Genomic DNA, 19,879 nt, shown 5'->3' with positions numbered 1-19,879 from the left:
GAGATGAAGCTAGAAAAATGATGGGCAGAGCCCTATAGACCATTCTTAAAGATTTCGGACCTTATCCTAAGGTAGTAGGCAGCCATTGGGAATTTTCTTCCAAGCTACTTTGTGTACTCTGTATCTAGCTTCTTCTGCCTCTCTCCACAGCTTCTCATTCCCATATCTGGCTTCTTTTCTTTGATGCCTTTCTCTGAACCTTCAATTCCTCAGTAGAAAATAGTTATCAGAGGGACTCCTGGGTGGCTCAGTGGTTGAGCGTCTGTCTTCAGCTCAGGGCATGATTCCAGAGTCCTGGGATCGAGTCCCACATTGGGCTATCTGCGTGGAACCTGCTTCTCCTCCCTCTGCCTATGTCTCTGCTTCTCTCTGCATCTCTTGTGAATAAATAAATAAAATCTTAAAAAAAAAACAGTTATCAGAGAGACTGGAGAAATAAAGGAATAAGTGATAACAGTAGCACTGTGTCTCTTCCAAGACCTAGAATAGAAACTGCATTCTAAAGCTTGGAGATTTCCATAGAGGACTACAGTCAAGGCCACTTTGGGTTTTCGCAAGAAGAATCTGAAATGATCTCTACCTATTTTAAATTTTTCTTGATATCTAGAATCAAGATACGCATAAAACCAAAAAATTAGGGGTGCCTGGGTGGCTCAGTGGTTTAGCATCTGCCTTTGGCTCAGGTCATGGTCCCAGGGTCTTGTGATTGAGTCCTACATCGGGCTCCCCATGGGCAGTCTGCTTCTCCCTCTGCCTGTGTCTCTGCCTCTCTTGTGTCTCTCATGAATAAATAAAATCTAAAAAAAGAAAGAAAAGGAAGGAAGGAAGGAAGGAAGGAAGGAAGGAAGGAAGGAAGGAAGGGCGGGAGCGGGCGGGCAGCCCAGTGGCTCAGTGGTTTAGCAATGCCTTCGGCCCAGGGTGTGATCCTGGAGACCCGAGATCAAGTGCTACATAGGGCTCCCTGCATGGAGCCTGCTTCTCCTTCTACCTGTGTCTCTCATGAATAAATAAATAAAACCTTAAAAAAAAAAAGAAAGAAAGAAAGCAAAAGAAAAGAAACAATTAGGATAAAGGAAAACACTTATACTTAGGTAACTCAAACTAGATAATATAGTCTAAATACTAAGAAAAACAAAAATGTAACTTCAGTTAACAACTAACATTCTATCTATAATAAATACCACTGCAGTATTTGTAATCTTGCATCACTAAAAAAGAGTACTGCTATTAGTTTTCTTAGAATAAAGAACAGTTATCTTATTTCCAGACATTAATTAAAATCTACATTAAAATTCAAAATGCAAAAGGTCATATATGAATTATACAGAAGTTTCCATTATTTTTAAATATCTCCTAGACCCCACCTTTCTTAGCCTTTCATAGCTGAAACTACTGAGATCAAACAACATGAAGTTTCTACCTGACAATGACAAGCACTGTCATCATGGTCAGAGCTAAGGGAAGAAAGCTAAGTGGAGTTCCAGTTGAATGAGAAGCTTCTTAAAAGTAAAAGAGAGCATAGCTAACATTTATACTTGTATTTTAAGTTTCTCAAATTAAATGCCAAAATCGGAACACCTGGGTGGCTCAGCAGGTTAGGTGTCTGCCTTTGGCTCAGGTTATGTTCCCAGGGTCCTGGGATCCTACTTCTCCCTCTCCCTCTGCTGCTCCCCCTGGTTGTGCTCTATGTAATAAATGGATAAAATCTTAAAATAAATAAACAAATGCCAAAATCAAACATCTCTTAGTCTGAAAGAGTGGCTGACAAGTTCAATGAAAAGCCTCAAATATAAATACAGTATCTTCTTAGCATTGCAATTAAATTTCTTTTGTTCTCAATACAAGTACCACTGTCATCAATACTTGTTTTTATTTATATTTTACTAATACATACTACTATACCAAAATAAGGTGAACATTATTTACTAAAGCTAAAAGACATTTCTCCAAAGGAGGTATGTAAATGCACATGAAAAGATCCTCAACATCATTTGTCAATAAAGTAAATGAAAATCAAAACCACAATGAGATATCACTTCATACTCACCATAATGTCTATAATCAAAATGTCAGATGGGACCAAGTTTTGACAAGATGTAAAGAAATCAGAACCCTATTTTGCTGGTAGAAATGTAAAATGCAAAAACAGTTTGGGAGTTCCTCAGTTACACAGAGGTACCATATGACCCCTCAATTACACAAGTATATGCCCAAAAGAAAAAAAACTTCTATCCACACAAAAATTTATCCCGAAACATTCATAACAGCATTACTCACAATACTCAAAATCAGAAACAACCCAAATGTCCAAAAACTGATGAAAAGGTTAATAAAATTTGGTATATGCAAACAATGGAATATGAGTGTTTTAAAAAGTGAATTTTAATGATATATGGTATAACATAAATAAGCTTTGAAAACATTATACTTATTGAAAAATTCCAGTTACAGGGTGCCTGGGTGGTTCAGTGGCTGAGCATCTGCCTTTGGCTCAGGTCGCGATTCTGGGGTCCTGGAATAGAGTCCCACATCAGGCTCCCCATAGGGAGCCTACTTCTCCCTATGCCTATGTCTCTGCCTCACTATGTGTCTCTCTCATGAATAAATAGAGTCTTAAAAGAAAAAAAAGAAAAGGAAAAATTCCAGGTACAAATCACCACATACTGTTGGAATCCATCTATATGAAATGCCCAGAATAAGCAAATGTTAGCAAAAGAGAGTAGATTAGTGGTTTCCTAAAGCTGAGGTTGGGAGTGAGAAATAGTTACTCCTAATGAATACTGGCTTTTTAAGGGTTACAAGAAGTCAGAAGGAAGAGCAGTAGTCAGACATTAGAAAGGAGGGAGAATGAATAAGTGGAGCACAAGGATTTTTAGCGCAGTGAAACTACTCTGTATGGTAACAGAATGGTGGCTACATCATTATATATTAGCCTATATCCATGGAGTACAATATCAAGAGTGAACCCTAACATAAACTATGGATTTGGGTAATAAAGATCTGCCAATGCAGGTCCATCAATTGTAGCAAATATATCACCCTGGTGGAAGATGCTGATAATGGGGGAAGCTATGCACACTTGGGACAGGAGACATATGGGAAATCTCTACCTTATGCTCTATTTGGCTACGAACCTAAAACTGCTATTTTTTAAAAAAAAAGTCTATTAAAAAAAATCAGTAGTTGGGTAGGCAGTACTATGCTGAACAGGTAACAGCATAGGGGATTTTTGTTGGTTTTTTTGTGGAGAGGAGTAAAAATATACATAAGACAAAATTTACCATTTTAATCATTTTTTTATTTTAATCATTTTTTTAAAAAGATTTTATTTATTTATTCATGAGAGACACACACAGAGAGAGAGGCAGAGACACAGGCAGAGGGAGAAGCAGGCTCCCTTAGGGAGCCCGATGTGGGACTTGATCCTGGGTCTCCAGGATCACGCCCTGGGCTGAAAGCAACACTAAACCGCTGAGCCACCCGGGCTGCCCCATCTTAATCATTTTTAACTGTACAATTCAGTGTTAAGTACATTCATATTGTCGTGCAACCATCACCACCATCCATCAGAATTCTTTTCTTCTTCAAAGCTAAAACTATACCCATTAAATAATACTGCTCATTCCCTCCTACCCTCTGCCCCCAGCATCCACCATTCTATGTTCTGTCTCTATGAATTTTACTACTCTAGCTATCTCATGTAAGTGGAATCACAGTATTTGTCTTTTTGTGGTTTATTTCACCTACCACAATGTCCTCAAGGTTCATCCATTTGTGTATCTTAGGTCAGCTTTTCCTTCTTTTTTAAAGCTTAATAACAAAAAAATAATAATAAAAAAATTTTTTAAAAATAAAGCTTAATAACATTACATTATATTTACACACCATTTTGCATATTCATTTATCTGTCAATCAGTACCTGGACTGCTTCTACTCTCTAGCTACTGTGAATAACACTATAAACATGGATGTAAAAATCTTTCTCAAGACCCTTTTAATTAACAAGACAGGAAACCAATGTTGGAGAGGATGTGGAGAAAGCAGAACCCTCTTGCACTGTTGGTGGGAATGTCAACTGGTAGAGCCACTCTGGAAAACTGTGTGGAGGTTCCTCAAAGAGTTAAAAATAGAGCTACCCTATGACCCAGCAATTGCACTGCTGGGGATTTATCCCAAAGATACAGATGCAGTGAAAAACCAAGACACCTGCACCCCAATGTTTATAGCAGCAATGTCCACAATAGCCAAACTGTGGAAGGAGCCTTGGTGCCCATCAAAAGATGAATGGATATAGAAACTGTGGTACATGTATACAATGGAATATTACTCAGGCATTAGAAAGGACGAATACCCACCATTTGCTTCAACGTGGATTGAACTGGAGGGTATTATGCTAAGTAAAGTAAGTCAATCAGAGAAGAACAAACATATGGTTTCATTCATTTGGGGGAATATAAAAAACAGTGAAAGGGATTAAAGGGGAAAGGAGAGAAAATGAGTGGGAAATATCAGAGAGGGTGACAGAACATGAGAGACTCCTAACTCTGGGAAACGAACAAGGGGTAGTAGAACGGGAGGCGGGCAGGTGGATGGGATGACTGGGTGACGGGCACTGAAGGGGGGCTCTTGTCGGGATGAGCACTGGGTGTTATACTATATGTTGGCAAATCGAACTCCAATAAAAAAAATACCAAAAAAAAAAAAAAAAAAGATCCTGCTTTTAGACCACCTAACTCACTCCATATATGAAGCGTGTGACTTTTGATCTCAGTGTCATGAGTTCAAGCCCCACTTTAGGCAGAGACATAGGCAGAGAGAGAGGCAGGCTCCCCGCAAGGAGCCCGATTTAGGACTTGATCCCACACCCAGGGATCACACCCTGAGCCAAAGCCAGATGCTCAACCACTGAGCCACCCAGGCGTCCCAGATGTAGGGCTTACTTTAAAAAACAAAACAAAAAAAAAACACAACAAAACAAAAAGATCCTGCGTTTGGGATCCCTGAGTGACTCAGCAGTTTAGCACCTGCCTTTGGCCTGGGGCGTGATCCTGGAGTCCCGGGGTCGAGTCCCACATCAGGCTCCTTGCATGGAGCCTGCTTCTCCCTCTGCCTGTATCTCTGCCCCTCTCTCTCTGGGTGTCTCATGAATAAATAAATAAAATCTTAAAAAAAAAAAAAAAGATCCTGTTTTCAAGTATTTGGTAAATACTCAGAAATGGAATTGCTGGATTACATGGTAATTCCATGATTAACTTCTGAGGAAACACCATACTGTTTTATCACAGTAGCTGCACCATTTTACATTCCCACCCATAGTGCACAGTGTTCTAAGTTCTTCACATCCTTGCCAGCACTTTTTTTTTTTCTGTTGTTTTCACAGTAGCTACCCTAATGGGGGGTGAGATAGGCCACAGGGGATTTTTAAAAGGTGAAACTATTATTTATGATCTTGGAATGTTAGATACGTAACATTAGTTATTTGTCAAAACCTGCAGAACTTCAGAGCACAAGGAACCAGCTTTAATCTATACAATTTTTTTTTTTTTTAAATAAAGAGCATAGCAAGGGCAGGGAGAAAGGGAGAGAGAGAATCTTAAGCAAGCTCTGCATCTACCTGGGGTTCGATTTCACAACCCTAACATCATGACCTGAGCCTAAATCAAGAGATGGACATTTAACCAACTGAACAACCCAGGCCCCTATCTATGCAATTTAAAAAAAAAAAAAAAAATCATTGAGAAAGAGAATCCCAAGAAAGAATACAAACTGAGATTTAAAAAAAAAAAAAAATCTAACTATTATAAATGTATGAAACAAGTTCACTGAAGTGAGTGGGGGGAATAAATAGTGCTAACCTAAGAAACTGTGAAAATGTAACCAGTCTGTAGAACTAAAGAGAAAAGGAACTGAACTGCATATAAGTACTGTACTCTAGTTGATAAAGTTGTTCTCCAGAGGGCTACAGGTTAATAATTCTGATAATGCTATACCACATCTATATTGAAAAAGAACAATTAAGCAAATGAATGGCAGCCAAAAGGAGTTGTCCTAAGTGGGAATTTACAGATAAGCAAGAGGAGGCTAGAAGGATACATATACAAATGGTATAGAGTTGGAGACATAATATTTAACTTAATATAGACACAGATGGTTACATATAGAAATATTTATAGGGCAGCCCCAGTGGCCTGGCGGTTTAGTGCCGCCTTCAGTCCAGGGCATGACCCTGGGGTCCCGGGATCAAGTCCCACGTCAGGCTCCCTGCATGAAGCCTGCCTCTCCTTCTGCCTGTGTCTCTGCCTCTCTCTCTCTCTCCCTCCGTCTCTCATGAATAAATAAATAAAATCTTAAAAAAAAAAAAGAAATCTTTATATACTACATATACATAGCTTAGTATATACACATGTATTTCTTTGTTTTATAGCAGAGTTTGTTTTATAGCTGAGAGAGACTAAAAAAATAAAATTGCAGCAGCAAGCACATCTATCACCTTTATCTTGGTCTCTAATACCATTCTCCAATAAAAGGAATCCGGGCTCTTTGGAAAAGAGCTGATTCTAGAACTGGGACAGAAAATATGCATAAGCCTGGACCATCTTACAGTCCAAAGAAGTAAAGAAGTCCTTTAAAAAATCCTTACTGGAGTGCCTGGGTGGCTTAGTTGAACATCTGACTCTTAGTTTCAGCTCAGGTCATGATCTCAGGGTCCTAGGATCAAGCCCCAGGTTAGGCTTCCTGCTCAGTGGGGAGTCTGCTTCCCCTCTCTCCCTTTGCCCCTCCCCCTGCACATTCTCTCTGATAGATAGATCGATAAATCTTTTTTTTTTTTTAATCCTTACTGATGGAGGTGTGTTACAGGGGCACAGAAGCCAACTGAAAGTGCTTCCAATGGCCAAAGGTGGGAACAGTCTGATCAACAAAATAAGTGAAGCAGTATTGGATTATATCCTTGAGTCCATACTGCTATAAATGAATGAGTGATTAATGGGGAAAAAGACAAATTTTCCATGCAAAAGAATTCCAAAGAAATTATATAGATACTCCAACCCTAAAAAAAAGGAAGCATAACTCCTCTCTCTTTCAGTGTGGCCTATAACAGTGACTTCCTTCCAAAGAATATAGCAAAGGGGGGGGGATAACTGTACTATAGAGAAATCTGATAAATGTTACTTCAGCCAAGTGAGTAAAATCAATATCAACAGTAATAAATCCTGTTGATAATATGTATCTTTGAAACAATGTGATGAAAATGGCACATGATCATCCTCCCCAAAAACCCAATCTGATCACAAAACATCAAACAAATTCCAACAGAAGGGCATCTTGCGATATACCTGACCAATACTCCTCTCAATTCTCAAGATGATCAACATGAAAAGTCTGAAAAAGTGGCAGCCAAGAAGTGCCTAAGGTGACATGACAACTAAATGTAATGTGCAACAGAAAAAAGACATTAAGGGTGGTGTCTGGGTAGCTCAGTCGGTTGGGTGTCTGCCTTCAGCTTGGATCATGATCCCGGGGTCCTGGGATAGAGCCCTGCGTCTATAGATAGACACTCCCTATAGATAGATGCTCCCCCTGCTTGTGCTCTCTGTAAAATGAATAAATAAAATCTTTAAGAAAAGAGACATTAGGTAAGACTAAGCTAAAAACTACACTATGGATTTTAGTTAACAATAAATATTGATTCATTATTTCTAAGAAATGTACCATGCTAATGCATCGATTTAAATAAAGAAAAGAGGGATCCCTGGGTGGCGCAGCGGTTTGGCGCCTGCCTTTGGCCCAGGGCGCGATCCTGGAGACCCGGGATCAAATCCCACGTCGGGCTCCCGGTGCATGGAGCCTGCTTCTCCCTCTGCCTGTGTCTCTGCCTCTCTCTCTCTCTCTCTCTCTCTCTCTCTCTCTGTGTGACTATCATAAATAAATAAAAAAAATTTTAAAAAATAAATAAATAAAGAAAGAAAGAAAGAAAGAAAGAAAGAAAGAAAGAAAGAAAGAAAAGAAAAGCAAGTGCCAGTAACTCCAGGCTGATGGCTTCTTACTTCCTGGAGTAATTTTAATAGCTTGGTATTATATCTACATGACTAAGAGACTTGGATCATTACAGGAGATTTTTATTGTTTCCAACATCCAGGAAAACTTTCTCCTCACAAAATAAACTTCTGGACTTCTATTTCAGTACCCTTTCTTCAGTCCCTGCAATGCCCTTTCCTCAGCCTGAGGTTAGGTAAACTTCAACAAGCCCTAACCATCAATTCTGACCATGTATGCAAAACACCCATCTATTCTGGCAGGTGATGTCACCATGGCATGGTCTGGCAAACAAAAGATGGGCTATAAACTGCAGGTAAGACACATAAGCCCTTTACCACTGAGCCTCTTAAAATGATGGTGGGCCACGTTAGACTCCAAAAGACCTCAACTCTAAGATATCTGCGTCATCACTTCTATTACTGCCTATTCTTGACCCCCTTGCTATTATTCAAATATTGATAAATAAATATACATATGTGTACATGCATGTGTGTGTTTTGCCTCTACAAAGCAATCATTAATTCCTTGGGGACAGACACCACAAATTCTGTATTTTGAGGTACCTTATAATTATTTCCCTTCTTCCTTTCTTATAGAACTCTACTTTTTTCAGGTGGCAATGTGCCCAGCTATGGACAGTGAGACCTAAGAGGAAGTTTATTGCAGAAACACTGGAAAGCTTTTGCCTTCCCGACAAAGAGGCAGACACATTTGATGTTGTTCCTCTTTCTTACTTTCTTTTTTTTTTTTTGGCCTTAAATACAGACATGATACTTGGAGCTGCAACTTGCAAATAAAGGAAAGTCCAAAACAGTTCCGTAGATGCTGATCCTAAAAGTGCTAAGTTCATGAACCCAAGCCAGGAACTGCCTACCCACAAATATCTTGTTATATAAGACAAATAAACTATTTAAGCACCCGTTGAAAAAAAATAATCAAGCTGTGGTCCTCAGCATTGTAAATAGCAATGATAAGTATGACTTCAAAAGACTACAGTATACCTCCTGAGCTTTCACAATTGGATTGGAAAAGAGGTAGAGATCTGAACAATCCCATGGGTAAGTATTAAGCAAGAACCCTTAAAGGAATCAAAAACTTCAAACAGCTCAAACCCTAATCTTACCGGTAGGGCATATCAGAACTCAGTATGCCCTAATCTTGACAGAAATCTTTCCAGGATCCTAGGATCACAAAATATTTAATCTCTAACATGAAAAACCAGAACCAAAACTAGTAAAAAGGGGAAAAAAGCAACTTGGAAGCTACAAATATTCTGTAAGCCTAAGAAAACTAAACACAATAAAACAAAAAACCTATTTTTGGTATACCCAAAGAACTAAGAAAAGCTAAGCAGAGGATGCTATGTTAAAAGTACATTTAGACAACAGGAGCTCCTTGGTGGCTCAGTGAGTTAAGCATCCAACTCTTGATTTCAGCTCAGCTCTTGATCTCAGGATCATAAGCTCAAGCCCCACACTGGGCTCCACACTTGGCATGGAAATTTCTTAAAAAAAAAAAAAAAAAAAAAAAAAGCTCACTAAGAAAAAAACAGCTCTTAGAAGTTAAAAATACAACAGCAAAATAATTAAAAACTCAATGTTAACAATTTTCAGTTTCCAATTGTAAGTAGCAGGCTAGGTTTCTTGGATCACCTATCACTATTTTACTGGATAAAAGCTCTAAAATATGGATAAAATATATTTCAAAAATGTAAGGCATCAAAGACAAGCGAGCCAAGATAACAAGGAATTACAAAGTTACAAGCAAAAAATAAGGGGGAAAAAAAGGAATAAAAGCTACTTTTGCCCTGAAGGTGCTTGCTAATCCTAAAAATCTTTGTTTTGAGAACATAGCACAAAATTTGGGGACAGAAATCAAAATCCAACAACCGTACAGGGAATTTCAAGCCCTGAACTTCCACTAAGAATGAATCTCATACACAGTATGTTAAATTAAAGAAGACAGACAAAAAAGAATACATATTGCATGATATTATTCATGTGAGGTTTTAAAAACCTACAAAAGTAATCAAAAGCAATACAAGTCAGAATAGTAGTTACTTTTAGGTGGATATTCACTGGGAATGGCACGAAGGAAACTTCTGTATCTTGATCCTAGCGGGAATTACAGGAGTGTTGTTCAATTTTTTTAAAATCTTAATGTCGAACAGGTAAGATTTGTACACTTTAATGTATGAATTTATATCTTAATGAAACTTTAAAAAAAATGGAGGTGAAAGGTCATTTCAGATTCAAAAAATTAACAAATGTTAATTACATTGAGCCTTGGCAAACAGTAAAAGATGCTAATTTAGGGGGTGCCTGGGTGGGCATCTGCATTCAGCTTGGGTCATAGTCACAGGGTTTGCGTTAGCTCCCTGCTCAGTGGGGAGTATGCTCCTCTCTCTGCCTCTGCCCTTCTCCTGTTCTAATGAATAAATAAGATCTTAAAAAAAAAAAAAAGTTAATTTAGTCCATAGTCTAAGTCTAGAAAATTGAAGTTATAGTTTGTGTTTTATAGTTTGTGTTTATTCAAAAGCTATTTACCATAGCTTTATCAGTAATTTTGATTTTTATAATTTCTAACAGAAAAAAAACTCAACTAACCACCACTAATGTTTAAAATCTCTCAGAATCAACTTAACACTCATACTCACTAAAAACCAATCTTTTATGTTTTTCCAATTAAGTTTCAGACAATTTACATTATTCTTACATGACCAACAGAATGTTCACTGTTCTCATTTTTAGAATCCAAAGGGTCATAAAAATGCTATCACTAAAAAATAAGCATTTGTATTCAAACAATCAAGGAAATGAGAATTTCAGACATAAAAGAGAAAAATTTCACATGAAAAGGCACAAACAGCTGTATCTCCAGATTATAAAAAGAATCCATAAAGGGACACCTGGCTGGCTTAGTCAGTAGAGCTCTTGATCTTGGGGTCATGAGTTCAAGTCCCACACTCGGTGTGGGGTCTACTTAAAAACAAAGGATCCCTAAAGTTAAACAAAGATATAAGAAATATACATGCTGTGGAAAAAAAACCTAAATATTAGTATTCAAAACATAATCTGATGATAGAGTTAGAGCAACTCATTGATTTCCTCATTCAACAAGTATTTCAGTGCCTATTATATGTCTATTCATTTTGTGGTATACAGCGGGATACAGCAGATACAAAACATGATTTTTACTCTGGAAAGAACAAAATAATGATGTAGCAAAAATAGGAAAATCTGACTCTATATAAACATTTATATTTTTTCAAATTACAATATATAATGCTAATATTTCACATATTTCATGAGGTATTGTGAAAGTCCGATGATTAGTTTTCCACCAAGAACTTAAGGAAAAATTGCTTCTAAGCCCCAAATATTAATAACTAATTTGAATTCAATAGGGACATTTTACAAAAACTTTTATTCTTACTATTCTAGATTTCTTTCTCTTGGGCTCTATATAAATTCTAAATGCTGAATCCCACATTACAAAGAGCAGTCAGACATCATCTTAAAACGCCTTTACAGGGATCCCTGGGTGGCGCAGCGGTTTGGCGCCTGCCTTTGGCCCAGGACGCAATCCTGGAAACCCGGGATCGAATCCCACGTCAGGCTCCCGGTGCATGGAGCCTGCTTCTCCCTCTGCCTGTGTCTCTGCCTCTCTCTCTCTCTGTGTGTGACTATCATAAATAAATAAAAATTTAAAAAAAAAAAAAAACGCCTTTACAGCATCTCCCAATGGTCTGAAAGAGGTAGTTTTCACAATTTGTCAATGAAAATCCCATAAAAGCAATCACAGAATACAACTTATTTTAAGAAAAAAAAAAGGAAAATGCTTAAAAGCACAGGTGACAATATTAACTGTATCAACAGATTTTTAAGCACAATTTGAAATTTTAAAGTATCTATCATTCTACCATCAATTAAAGATGATACCTCAAAATACTCTAAAATATTTTTGTTACATGAGAAACTCAGTGCATAAATCAGCTCATGAAGCTACTAATTAGAGCAAAGCTGGGAGGATCAAAACTTATTGCATTTCCCAATGAACACCTCTCAGCCTCAGAAAAAGCACTGGAATTAAACTGATATAGAAGTAAAAATGTTAACCCACAGATGGGGGAAGAAGGAAAAACAGTATAAACAAAGTGCAGAAAAAACATATACTTTTAAAATGCAGCTTGATATCAGGACCAATACATTGTTAAAAGAATTAACACCCTTCAAATATTCTCACAGAGGTGATTAAGTCATAAACTTTCATCTTTTAAAACCTGAAGGGATCCTTCCTCCTGCCACCAAAGGATTCAAAAGGAAGAAATAGTTCCTTCTACTATCACAAACTACAACTTCCTCTAGACTTTTAAATGGTCTAAAAATTGAGTTAATTATATGCTAATAAATAAATAACACATCTCTCTCTCTCTCTCTGTTCATGAATGTAAATCAACCATTCAGTCAAATCAGCCTCTTAGCATGGTCCCAATCTACCCTGCATCCCTAACTTTTAGGCATCCTCTACTCAAATTCAAACCAAACCTAACCACTACATTCAGGTCAATCCAGCAAACATTTACTAAAGATCTTAGTAGCATCAGGCCCTATGCCAGGCAGTGTGCTGACAGGGGAAAATACAGCAATGAATCAGATGATGATTAAGCAATGAATAAGACATGATCTCTGCCCTCTAGGAACTTAGCCACCTATATGCAAAACCTTCCTTATTTCAAAGCCCATGCCAAATATCTTTTTGGTATGTCAGATATACACAACCCGGACTAATACAGTGTATATATACTGCTTCCTATAAAACAAAAGCTTTATATAATCTTTTCCCACTAGTTTTTAATACACTGTAGGTATGACTATGTTCTCCAAAATAGAATTTTTCTTTTTTGCTATTGAGCTAAAAATGTTTAAAGATTGAAGACTAATAAGTAAAAAAGCACTTGTAAGTGCCATAATTATAAATCATTACTATTCTCATCTTATTTTCTGCCTGCAAATGGGCTCATATATAGGAAAAAATAGGCTTAAAAAAAGGTTTTTTTAAAAAGGATTTTATTCATTTATTTGAAAGAAAGAGAGCACAGCAGAGGGAGGAGCAGAGGGAGAGGGAGAAGCTGGTTGTCCACTGAGCAGGGAGCCCAAAGCTGAGCCGGATCCCAGGCCCCCAAGATCGTGAACTGAGCAGAACGCAGACACTAAACTGAGCCACTCAGGTGTCTGGGTAAAATAGGTTTTTTAAGTGTCCAGCCAAACTTACATTTATAGATTGGGGGAAGGAAAAAGACAGTGTTCCAAAATAAAGGCAGGGAAGGTGAATTGAACTGAGTGGTTTAATTTTTTTTTTTTTTTTATGATAGTCTCACAGAGAGAGAGAGAGAGAGAGAGAGAGAGAGAGAGAGAGGCAGAGACATAGGCAGAGGGAGAAGCAGGCTCCATGCACCGGGAGCCTGACGTGGGATTCGATCCAGGGTCTCCAGGATCACGCCCTGCGCCAAAGGCAGGCGCCAAACCGCTGTGCCACCCAGGGATCCCCGAACTGAGTGGTTTAAAGGAAGTAGCAAATGCAGAGGTTAGAGGCCATTCTCCAGCTTCCACTTGTTACAATCAGGATAGAATGGTGGCATAAACAGGTGTCTTAATTAACTCTCAGCCTCCTTAACTAAGAACAATACCTGTAATACAATATTAAACGCAACAAATTCTATCAACAAAATGGCATATAAGATATAAATATTTATACCATGACTATTTTCCGAAGGTTTGAATGTACAAGAAATACTGCAACATAAGACGGTAGTCCCATAAAAAAGATATTATCCAGAATGTGTACTCTGAAGAAAAAGGAGGGTTCAGAGTTACTGGTCAACAGAAGACATTCTGGACAGTGATACTAATATAGGGGAGTATTTTGGAGTTAGGAAAGAGTATCACCTCAAAATTACTTTCTCACAGCAAGTTTCCTCACAGCGGGACCAATATTATAGACCTCATAAATTTCACCATACATTCAGTGTCCCCCGTAATAGACCTCAATAACTTATTGTTTAAATTCCTACAGCAATTTCATAGCCTTGAAAAAAGCAATGACATTAATATTAATAAACAAGGAGTTTTTGTCAACCTCCTCTACAGAGATGCACAGATTTTCTAAAAAATCTGAAGTAACATTCAGTCAATATTACAGATAGTCTAACCACTACAGACTACAATGGGATCACACTGCTTTCTTCTAGACAAATCTATTAATGTGGTCTAAGATTTCATCAGCTATTTTTGCAGTCACATCACAGAGCTAGGAGTCAGGTAAAGTCGTAAGAACTAGCTTTTTACTAGTTCTTCCCCAACCATAAAAGTTTTTAACCCAAACACTAAACCTTCACTTCATAATTTTGGTTTCAATTTATTTAGACATTCTTGAACTGATATCTAAAGCACTTAATCTATCCATCTGCAAAGGCCCTCAGAACCATAATGACTTCCTCCAAGATGCACTTTTTAATCAGTGATCAATACTCTGGATAATGAACGATTAATTCAATTGGTCAAAATATGCATGATCACCTACAGGCATTGTTTTAGTCTGTGAAAACAGTGATTAATTCAGTTCTATACTCCAAGACTCCAAAGTCTAGTACACTTACAGCATAGGTATTAAATAAAACAGAAGTGCTATATAAATGCTATGAGGACAAAGATAAAGAAGCATTAAGGATTAAGACTTGGGGGGTATCTGGGCAGCCCGGTGGCTCAGCAGTTTAGCGCAGCCTTTGGCCCAGGGCCTGATCCTGGAGACCCAGGATCGAGTCCCATGTTTGGCTCCCTGCATGGAGCCTGCTTCTCCTTCTGCCTATGTCTCTGCCTCTCTCTCTCTGTGTGTTTCTCATGAATAAAGTATTTTTTTAAAAAAAGACTGAGGGTATCCACTGAATCTATCATCCAATTCAAATTTTTCAATTTCTTCCAAAAAGAGCATGACCTTTGTCAAATGCACTTAATAACTTAATGAAAATAACAATGGCTTTTACTTAAAACCAAGGGCCAAAAATAAAAATTAAAAAAAAAAAATCACATAGACCAGGAAACTAAGGCATAAAAAAGGTTTATAAGAACCTATAAATTAAGTCAGATATTGGAAGCTACCTTCTAACTTCCAGAAGAATCACCTCATTTCCCTTGGGGAGCAAATTTTTTAATAAATCATGATATGAAAGTAGTGTGCTCAGCCATATTTTTTCATAACTATACACACACAATCCATACACGGATTTTTTTTTCCTGGAGAAATTTAGCTCCTCAAAACACAAAAAAGTATCTCCTAATAAATAAAATGTATTGACTAAACACAGAAATTCTCCAATCTCTAATTTTCTTACTTGTAAAATGAGTAATAATTATAAAATCATTGCTTTGTGAAATCACTGATTCATACTTGGGCCTCTTTTTGATCCAGTCTTTCTTCCCGTGATAATTTAAAAAATCAACACAATAAACAACACTTAAGATACTATCTTATAATTATGTTACAGCCTGAGGAAATAATGAAGACACTGTCACCTCTTTGGTATTATCCAGAACTCAGAACTGAGTATCTAGCATATATACAAGCTTACTTAAATGCGCATTTGGAGCACCTGGAATACCTTGAAGCATAGCTCAAATCTACTGCCAGTTAATTCATACCCCCTCACAACCACACAGTACAACATAACCCACTTAATCTATCACTATTAGTCCTGTCCCCTAGAGTCAGGATTAAAGTGGTTCTTTATTTTATTCTCAAATTTATTTATTTTTTTTAATTTTTTTTGTTTTATTTATTTATGATAGTCGCAGAGAGAGAGAGAGAGAGGCAGAGACACAGGCAGAGGGAGAAGCAGGCTCCATGCACCGGGAGCCCGACGTGGGACTCGATCCCGGGTCTCCAGGATCGCGCCCTGGGCCAAAGACAGGCGCCAAACCGCTGCGCCACCCAGGGATCCCTATTCTCAAATTTAACATAAGACTTAAGAAGCATCAAAATAGCAATGAAGGCAGGCCTAGGTGGCTCAGTAGTTGAGCGCCTGCCTTCGGCTCAGGGCGTGAATCCCAGGAGGGATCCCAGGAAGGTTCTCAGTATCGGAGTCCTGCATCTGCCTTCCCGCAGGAAGCCTGCTTCTCCCTCTACGTATGTCTCTGCCTGTCTCTCATGAACAAATAAATAAAATCTTTTAAAAAAAAATAGCAATGAAACTCCTATAAATATAATTAAGAAACTTAGTTTGAGTGCATAACTGCTTTCATCATTTTTTTGTAACATGTTTCCAGTAATTAAACCTTTTGGATAGTAATGTGATCCTAAACTTGAAATAACAGAACTGGTTTCTAAATTCAGAATATCAAGAGAATTCTCCCAACCTCAGATTCATCAATGACAAGAGCACAGTGTAGGTGTTTGTTACAATCCCCTGGAAGCACAATATCCTTATTCAAAACAGAACAGTAAAAACAGGAAGTCCAGTGAAATATTTCTAAGATCTCTCCTGGTCCTAACAATAGCCCTCTACACCAATTTCTACTTATCTGAGGTTTAAGCATCCAGATGATACTAGCTGATTCTCTATCAACTTCTAATAATGTTTCCCTCAAATCCTAAAACAACTAAAAAGTTTAAAACATGGTGCATTAAATTTTAATAGTTAAAATCTTTTTTCATATTTTTCAAAAGGATACAAAACAATTTTTTAGGTAACAGAAATCCCCATCTCGGGACGCCTGGGTGGCTCAGCAGTTGAACCTCTGCCTTCAGGTCAGGGCGTGATCCCGAGTCCTGGATCTAATCCCACAACAGGCTCCCTGCGGAAAGCCTGCTTCTCCCTCTGCCTACGTCTCTGCCTCTCTCATGAATAAACGAATAAAATCTTGAAAGAAAGAGAGAAGAGGAGAGAAGAGGAGGGGAGGGGAGGGGAGGGGAGGGGAGGGGAGGGGAGGGGAGGGGAGGGGAGGAGAGGAGAGGAGAGGAGAGGAGAGGAGAGGAGAGGAGAGGAGAGGAGAGGAGAGGAGAGGAGAGGAGAGGAGAGGAGAGGAGAGATCCCCATCTCTTCTACAACTTACCTTTCCAAGTTGCTGAGAAACTATTGAATTTTTAAATTATAACAAAAAACTTTCAAAAATCACATTTTAATTTTCACTAAAATATTTTGTTTCTTCTCAAAATTGTTTTTCTGTAGTATGACAGGAAGTGCTTTTTAAATCTAAAAGTTCAATCTAAATTACTCTTCCTATGTGTACTTTAAAAAAATATTCTAAGTACATTTTTGCTTCCTCTGAAACGTGGATCATTTAAGCACGTAAAAATAAAAATATTTTCTAATTAGGGATCCCTGGGTGGCTCGGCGGTTTAGCACCTGCCTTCAGCCCAGGGCCTGATCCTGGAGTCCCAGGATCGAGTCCCACACATCGGGTTCCCTGCACGGAGCCTGCTTCTCCCTCTGCCTGTGTCTCTGCCTCTCTCTCTCTCTCTCTCTCTCTCTCTCTCTCTCTCTCTCTCATGAATAAATAAAATCTTTTTAAAAATCTATATTTTCTAATTATAAAAAATGGAAAATAAAACTATACCCATCTACTTTAACTGATGACGCAGTATAACCAATTCTAAAATGTACAAAATCAAAAGACCAATAATGCTTGAGAATCTCAAGGGTAAGGTCAAATTTTACATAATTCACTTACTAGATAATCCTCTCTAATATAAGAACAATTAATGCTATCTAATAAACGGATGTCTGAGATATTTTCTCTTGGGTGGTGTGTTTACAGACTAAGCAAACACTTGTCCTGAATGTTGCGGGAGATTCCTGAGCTAGCTAAGTGTTCAACCAGTTGAACTCTATAAAGTCTCTTTCAGTTCTAAGATTCCCAATCTCTGAGTAAAAGGTGAAAAATGACCGAAGAAACCATTTTGCCCTTCAATTAACCAATCTACCTTCAGTCGCACCCCAACTGCTCCCGTCGAGGGAAAAAAAGTTCTTTCTACCCTTTCGCTGCAGCGGTTTCACAAAACCCTCGTTAACAAAAGGCACGGAAAATGTGCACAGGTGGGCTAAAAAGGGGAGTGGTTGAAGCCAGGCAGCTCTCGGGACAGCGCCCCCACGCCCCGGGTCCCTCGCCTGCACCTGAGAAATCACTGCCCTCCACACCTCCACCCTGGCGAGGCTGCGTCGCGAGCGAATTCCCCGACCCCTTACAGTCCAACCGCACCTTGGCCACTTGGCCAGACGCTGGGCATTGTCTGAAGCCTTCAGCGCCCGAGCAAGGCAAGAAGGAAAGAAAGCAAAGCGGGGAGAACGGTGAGGATAAAGAACAGCGGAAGGGGAAGTAAAGCAATTGGGAAGCCCCACGCTCTTTTTCTTTATTTATTTTTTATTTTTTTAGCAAAACTGGCTTCCCATCGATCCATCAATTTAAGGCAGATTCCGAAAGGCAACCGCGTCCCCGGCGCCCCAGCCCAAGGCGGCAGCGGGGGCTGGCCCACCCGGAGTCCCCACAGCCGCGCGCGGGTTCCGAGCACACGCACTGGGAGAGGGAAGCGGGTTTGTGGGCTGGGCCTGGCTGGCCGGAGGCCGGGCTCCGAACAAAGCCGCCGGGCTCCCCCTACCTGGGGCGACGGCGGTGGGCGGCGCCTCGAGGCTCCCCGCGCCGTCCCGGCCCGGCGACGCCCTGGCCCCGGGGACCCCCGCCCGGGCCGCAGGCCGCGGCCGGCCCCCTCCCTGCCGGCGAACGGCGCCCCTTCGGGACAATGGACCCCCTCCCCCGCCTCCGGGCGGGGAGATACAAAGGAAGAGGAGCGCGGCCCGGCACGGAGCCAGGCGTCCGGAAAGTGAAGGCGGAGGAGAGAGCGCGAACAGGGGGGATGGCGGCGGACGCAGGGGCCGCGGGCCGCTCCTCGGGCCGCTCCTCGGGCCGTCCCGGGCGCTGCCCTCAGCCCTCCGCGGCGCAGAGGCCGGGCGCGCGCCCGCAGCCCCTCCATCCCGGCCGACAGGGGCGGGGGGCTGCACACAAAGGAGCGCGGAGCCCCCGCCCTCCGCCGGCGCCAGGGGCGGGGGTGGGGCCCGAGGCGCTCGGGCCGCCGACGGTCGGCGGGGCGCCCCGCACCCGGACTCACCCACAGCTCCGTGCCCCAGCTCATGGCGGAACTTGAGGCGACTCGGGCCGTCCGGCTGCTCCGCTGTCCGTCCGTCTGTCGAACCCGCCCTTAGTCCCGGCCGACCTCCAACCGGCTGGCCGACGGGCTCGCAGCTCCGCCGCGCTGCCTCCGAAGGCGCCGCCACCGCCGGGCTCCTCAGTGAGTGAGAAAGACGCGACTGGAGAAGCCGCCGCCGACGCCGCGTCCCCGCCTCCCGGAGCCGGCAGGGAGGGGGCCCGGGCCGAGGGGAGGCGGGACGCGGCGAGGGGAGGGGGCGGGGCGCGGTGCACCCTGGGATCGCGGCGGACCCGCGCTCCCCGGCCGCCGCGGGCAGCGTCCCCCCGGGGGAGGGTCTCCCACTCCGCGGGTTCGCGCGCCGGGTCGCTTCCCGCCAGACCCGCGGTGCTCGGACGGCCCCGCCGCCGCGCCGCCGCCACTCGCATCTCCGCCTCCGAGGTGGAAGGGGAGAGAAGGGAAGGGCGCCCCCCACCCTTCTCTTCCCTGAGACCCCTCAGATAAGGTAACTCCAGTCCTCCCCCCTTCCTGCCTCTGGCGTCCTGCACCTGGGAGAAATCCTGACAGAGCTGCCTCTTGCGAATCCTCGGGTTTACGTCGTCGGAGATTTGTGTGTGTGCTTGCGTGTTTTATTAAAAGTCTTGGTTGG

General features: G+C 41.0%; 1 protein-coding gene across 4 annotated transcripts in view; it reads right to left on the bottom strand.

Annotated features, from left to right (window-relative positions):
• Positions 1–19,384, bottom strand: part of FNBP1L (formin binding protein 1 like) — a 112,361-nt gene extending 92,977 nt beyond the window's left edge. Inside the window, exon 1 of one of the 4 annotated variants that reach the window (XM_055340024.1) lies at positions 19,195–19,384. In XM_055340024.1, the coding sequence (XP_055195999.1) occupies positions 19,195–19,218 (24 nt within the window). In that variant the 5' untranslated portion in view covers positions 19,219–19,384. Of the gene's footprint in view, positions 1–3,747; positions 3,800–19,194 lie in introns of those variants that run through there. The other 3 variants (XM_055340023.1, XM_055340021.1, XM_055340022.1) reach the window with 3 other exon arrangements.
• Between the last annotated feature and the right edge of the window lie 495 nt (positions 19,385–19,879).

The sequence above is a fragment of the Nyctereutes procyonoides genome, unplaced genomic scaffold, assembly GCF_905146905.1.
Source record: "Nyctereutes procyonoides isolate TBG_1078 unplaced genomic scaffold, NYPRO_anot_genome, whole genome shotgun sequence".
In the NCBI taxonomy this organism is placed as follows: domain Eukaryota; kingdom Metazoa; phylum Chordata; class Mammalia; order Carnivora; family Canidae; genus Nyctereutes; species Nyctereutes procyonoides.
The sequence above is the reverse complement of the archived record's forward strand: the minus strand, read 5'-3'. Positions and strand labels throughout refer to the sequence as shown.